This window comes from Gossypium raimondii, chromosome 12 (genome assembly GCF_025698545.1).
Source record: "Gossypium raimondii isolate GPD5lz chromosome 12, ASM2569854v1, whole genome shotgun sequence".
Taxonomy (NCBI): Eukaryota; Viridiplantae; Streptophyta; class Magnoliopsida; order Malvales; family Malvaceae; genus Gossypium; species Gossypium raimondii.
This window is the reverse complement of record NC_068576.1, coordinates 30,677,212-30,683,186: the sequence shown is the minus strand read 5'-3', so window position 1 is coordinate 30,683,186 and position 5,975 is coordinate 30,677,212. Positions and strand designations below refer to the sequence as shown.

General features: G+C 30.4%; 1 protein-coding gene across 1 annotated transcript; it reads right to left on the bottom strand.

The window, feature by feature from the left end:
• Positions 1-934: 934 nt before the first annotated feature.
• Positions 935-3,316, bottom strand: LOC105763667 (ras-related protein Rab7). The gene is made up of 7 exons (XM_012581963.2): positions 3,024-3,316; positions 2,907-2,933; positions 2,687-2,786; positions 2,451-2,597; positions 1,952-2,032; positions 1,550-1,698; positions 935-1,184 (listed from the first exon to the last, which is right to left on the bottom strand). The coding sequence occupies exons 1-7, from the start codon at positions 3,080-3,082 to the stop codon at positions 1,121-1,123; spliced, it is 627 nt and encodes a 208-aa protein (XP_012437417.1). The 5' UTR covers positions 3,083-3,316; the 3' UTR covers positions 935-1,120.
• Between the last annotated feature and the right edge of the window lie 2,659 nt (positions 3,317-5,975).

The following is a 5,975-nucleotide window of genomic DNA, read 5'->3' as shown; positions in this document are numbered from 1 at the left end:
TTTTTTGTTATTTTATTTTTACTCTACTTTGGATCAATAATTAAAAGAAAGGAAAATGGAATAATATATATGATTTGTTTGGATAGTTAATGTAAAAGATAAATAAATAAAAAGAATGTTAAGGATTTTTCATAATTTTAGCTTGGTTAAATAGCAGAAAGAAAAGAAAAGATTAAATTCATAAAAATGGTGTTTTAATTTTTAAAATTAGATTTCGTTTGGTTTCATGAAATAGAGACCATTTTCATTTTCCTTTCTTTGGAAAATGGAAAACATGGAAGAAAATATGTTTGTTGAAATTCTAAAATATGGAAAAATAAAATGAAAATTAGAAACATAAAAGTTATCTTCATTATTTTCACTAAAAGTGCTTTGTAAAACTAAAAGAAAATTGAAAATAAACATTTTAGTTGGCTTTGGTTCAAATTAAAAATTTTAAATATTAAATTTGTTACCCTGATTCAAATCCATAGATTTTTATTTTATTTTGTTTATCATATTTCTATTATAAAATTTTTATTTCTATTTTTAATTTTCAAAAATAGAAAATAAAAATAAATGTTTTTCTCCAAATTGGGTTAACAAAAATAAAGAGATATATGGAAACAAGGGAGAGGATATTACCTCCCTTTCACTTCTCTTGTTTGTTTTAGTCCAATCCAAATATGAGGTTTGTTTAAACTTGTAAGTAGCCACGCATGATAAATCATCTTTGACATTTCAAGATGAACTATTTCTCATTCTTGTGGTTGTGATTTCTTTAATTGTTGTTTAGATTTACATTTCCGTTATGTAATGTGGTTGGATCTGTCCATAGATTAATGGGTTGACTACTCAGTTTACCATATCTTGATTGTCATATTGACTTTTATCTTCCTATATCCAGATTCTTTTAGAGCATGAAAGTGTCATGTATGTATTTGCACTTGCAATCTTATCACAGTAGCTCAAATATATTGCTATTTTTCGAATGAAACATTTCCTTTTTTCAAATGAAGGCACATATGCTTATTTTATAATACATCAACATAAAACCTCCAAAGAATTATGATAAGAAGAATAAAAGGATTCAAGAAATGGAAAAGGTGAATTAGCAAATATATGCAACCATTAGCTAACTTCAACAAGCGCACCCTCCTCTCTGCTCAACTTCTGAAGTAGTTTCTGATATACCTCGGAAATAACTGCATCAATGAACATGTTAGCTTCCCTGGTTTATAAAACAGTTCATTTTGACTTACGTTACCCCAACTCATCCTTTTCTTAAAATATTCGTATCAACTTTAATTGAACAGCATACCCATAAAGCATATCCATATTCGGCACTCACTTCTCGATAACATAGATTCTAATAAAGCAGTTAAAGTGTAGTGTATACTAGCAAGATAACATAGACATCACAAGCAAAGCAAGAAATAGAAGATTTAAAAAGAACAGGAAATTGAACGAAATAATCTCATCTACTTCTATATGTTAAATAAGGATCAACTATCAAGGGCAATGGATATCACTTTAATAGATATGAAGGATTCTTGAGGGGCATGCTTACATGTCATGTTGTTCATGTTCACTAGCTAGTGCAGTTTTTGCTACACATAAAAATGCTTCATCAACGTTGTAATCCTCTTTCGCTGAAGTCTCAAAGTAAGGTATATTTCCCTTTGAGGCACACCAATCCCTAGCTTTTTTCTCAGAAACCTGTGTATAAGCACATTTCAATGTCAAGCACTATAGTTTATGTACCATCAAAGAATCATTCTGTGTTACTCGAACCCGGGTGTCAGTGTTGAATGGGATATGCATCTCAGATGGGCATATTCAATTTTCTCCAAGATTATCATGTATTTGAAGGGTCTTATCAGATCATATCCTGATACTCATGTTTAGATATAAGTCCGACAGAAATGTCTAATACGAATATTTCGAAAAAGTGAAGATTAGAGCAACATACCATTCGGCTATTTCCACCGTCTATGTCAATCTTGTTTCCGATTACTATGAAAGGAAATGACTCAGGATCAGATGGATCTGCCTGGTTTAGAGTACCAAAATATGGGATCAAAATCAACTTCATTTTAAAAAGCAAACAGAAGTAGTTCAATTATGCTGGCAAATGATGGTTAGGCCTTAAGAGACGAACACGATACAAAGAGACAATTAAATCAGTTCTGAATGTTTGTGTCGTTTCTTCAAAGTATGACATGGTTTTTTCAAGATAACACAATGAGTTGATTAATGACATATATAAATATCTAAAATTAAAACATCAATGAAATGCATGGTCTGCTACAATGGGTTTGCCCTAAAATTTTAGTTAAGAAGTAGTTTGATTAGCAATGATGACAAGAAAAGAGTCTTTACAGTTTACAACTGGGACATTATAGCAAACATGTTATGATCTGTTTTATTACTTGTTAAGAAATGAGATGAACAGTACAGAATTATGAGACCTGTTTCAGAAATTCTTCACGCCAATTGTTTAGTGTTTCAAATGATCTGAGTATGTTCACATCAAACACAATAGCACAGCAATCTGCCCCTCGATAAAATGCAGAACCAAGACTCTGGAACCTTTCTTGCCCCGCTGTATCCCATATCTATCAGACAAGAAGACACTTGGTAAAATGTGAGGATTTTAGTTTTAAAAAAAATGTGTAAGAATTTCCCTTGGTTTTTCATCACTTACTTGCAAAGTTACCAATTTGTCATCAATCTGTAATTCTTTGGTGACAAAGTCAGCTCCAATTGTAGCTTTGTACTGTTGGTTGAACTTGTTATAAACATATCTGGATGACAAGTTAAGAAACTACAACGGCCTATGTAATTGTCATTGTGTGTCTTTCAATGCAACTAACAATCAAATATAATGTGCATAAACAAAGCATGTATCTCAAAATAAAGGATACTGATTCATCAAAGATGTCTTTCCCACTCTGAAATACAAGCAAAATATCAAAAGGAATTAAGGATACGACAATTACAAACAAATCAAGACTGCAAAAATAAAATAAAATAAAACATACCCACTGTCACCTAGAACAATGACCTTAAGCAGAGTTCTTCTCTTCTTAGAAACATCCATGACGATGACCCCAAAAAGAAAAAAACCGGGGGGGGGGGGGTTATTTTGCTTTACTGTTGAACTATTCTTCTTTGTTTTCCAGGAATCTGTAAGAAAAGGTGAGAAAAGTATGGAAAAGAAAAGCCACCCCACCAATATAACAGAGCACTTGTTATTTAAATAAAAGTAGTAGCCTTTTTTTCTCAACAATGTTCTTGATTCTTCTTAAGCTTCTTTCATTTTCTCTCTTTTTTTTTTTTTTAAACTGTTTTGTTTAATGATTCAAGTGCAAGAACATGTGAACCCTGGCCAACCAATGAAAGTGCTAGGCGCCACCAGTAAAGCTGAAATTTTCAAAACGATATATATCTGTATATGTATGTTAAGGAGATGTAGAAATTGAAAGTTAATGTAACATTTTTTAGTTGCCTGTCTGGTTGACATGTCTCAAAAAGACAGTTTGGATCGTGCTTTCCTCTTCTTTTCGTGATCCTGTAGGGTTGAATATGACTATCACAAATATTATATGATAAATCATCTTATACATAGCCAAATAAAGTTTTTATTAATAGGTTGTACATTAAAATATTTAAAAATAAAAATATGGTAATCTTGCAATTAAATCTTATAGGTCAACTCCTAATTCAAAATTTGCATCCACTTCTTTTAAAAAATTGCATCTAATATATTTCAGATTCGATTTCTCATGTTCGCACTTTTTTATATCCAAAATAATCTCTTTTATATATAAAAAAATGTGGTTGTTACAATTTTTTTTTTCAGTTAAATATCTGTTTTTGTGCTCTAGCTTTTGACGTCACCAAATTGCTGAAGGATTGATCTAAATTTGGAACTAATTTGATAAGAAAATTAAGGAGAGGCCCAATCTTTATCAAATTTTAGTAACCGATTGAACCCGACGTTTTTACTTTGAAGTTAGCTTTAAATTGGATAAATTATGTAGCTGATCATTTAATTTTTAGGCCACTTTCATTTTAGTCATTCAAGTATTAAATCTCTAATGGCGGTTAACTATACACGCCATATCATGTTTACACTTTCATTTTGGTCACTCAGCTTTTAGATCACTTTCATTTTGGTCACCCAAAAAATATTTTTTTTAAGAATTGATTGGGGTAAAAAAAATCAAAGATTAAATTGAAAAAGTGATAGAAACTAAAATAATACACAAAAATTGTTAAACTGTACTTGTTTATCCCATTGGCGAAATTCTAATTTTCTTTTAATTTTTAATATTGAAAATTTTAATTTTAAAGCATCAAAATAAATTGAATAAATTATTAAAAAATTATTAATTGATAATGTCAACCAATTTGTTACTATAATAAAAATAATTAAATTTTATTATATGCTTCTAGATTATCCTTAATGAAATCAACTCAAATAAATCATATTTGATAATTTTCCATGAAACTTAATTTTTATTATTATATAATCTCGAATCTTCCATGCTAAGTTAAAAGTAAAGGAAAAAAATACTTGCAATTCATTAAATTAATTGCTTGTTCTTTGTTTGGGTAAAGAAGTGATGAAAAGTTATGAGTTTTGTTTGTAATGGAAGATAAAATTAATAAATTTAAGTAATTGTAAGAATTTTTCTTTATTTTTAGTTTAACATGGAAGATTCAATATCATATAATCAAAAGAAGTTGGGGTTCGAGACAACTATTAAAGACAATAAATTTCATTGATAATTTCAAAATAATTTCAAAACTTCAAAATAAATTAAATAAATTTTGAAAAATTTTCATCCATTGATAATGTTAATCGATTTGCTACTATAATTTGAAATCTTAATATTTAAAATTTATGTTTCAAAACCCAAATTTAGATTTTTCGGCAATGGGATAAACAAGTACAATTTCACAATTTTTGTGTATTGTTCAGTCTCTATCACTTTTTTCACTTTAATCCTTGGTTTTTTTTACCCCAATCAATATTTAAAAAAGATATTTTTTGGGGTTGCCAAAAAGCGACCTAAAAGTTAGGTAACCAAACTAAAAGTGCAAATGTGGTGTGGCATGTATAGTTAACCGCTGTTAGAGATTTAATACTTGGGTGACTAAAATGAAAGCACCCTAAAAGTTAAGTGACCAAATTGTAAATATTTCACTTTGGCTGACCAACTAAGTAGTTTACCATTTTAAATTTGATAGTTCTTTATTAGCTTAATATATTTAATAAAAATAAAAAAATATGAATAAAAGTTATATAATAAACTTAGATATGACTGATATCTTTTTTTCTATTTGTTGTGCATATTCTGTCTTACGATCGATTGGAGACACTTTCACCAAACCTCACTAAGGGCTACCCCACCAGGGAAACTACCTTGCCTAGACTTATCATTCAACCACCCCGAAAAGATGACTGTCACTTGTCATCAACATACCCTATAACCAAGTCTTGTCAGGTCACATAGCAGATTTAACATGGAAACTATTAAATGACAAGCTCATCAATCAAACGACACATGGGATATGAAAGTCAATCGTATATACCTGTCCTAACCCCATAGAAAATGATCCTCTCTCCTTCTTGTCTCCCTTTTCTCAACTCCCTAGAGTTCCTTCTTCATTTCCTCCTCCACTCATGGTTGTTAGTCATCGGGGTGAACCGTCACCTGCAACTCTAACCACATTTTCCCTTGAACAATTTGAGTGGTGAGAAGACAAACATGGCTCACTCCATCTCAAGTATTCCCACAAAAAAAATGAACATGAACAAGATTCACTAGCTCAACCACAACCTCAGCCAACTCAAGACCAGTTGCAAATTGGTGCAGAATAATTATTTCTTCAACCACAGCCACAATCAAGTCGTCACTATCATATATACTATGTATAATTCCCATCACCCTTATTATGCAAACTAAACAAGTACCCACCACCAA

Bases quoted from the DNA above. Each gene is read 5' to 3' on its own strand.
- LOC105763667 (XM_012581963.2), bottom strand. From the start codon at position 3,082: ATGGATGTTTCTAAGAAGAGAAGAACTCTGCTTAAGGTCATTGTTCTA. The intron at 2,934-3,023 runs GTATGTTTTATT...CTTGTATTTCAG, and splicing joins ATTGTTCTAGGTGACAGTGG to AGTGGGAAAGACATCTTTGA. The intron at 1,699-1,951 runs GTATGTTGCTCT...GCTTATACACAG, and splicing joins ACGGTGGAAATAGCCGAATG to GTTTCTGAGAAAAAAGCTAG.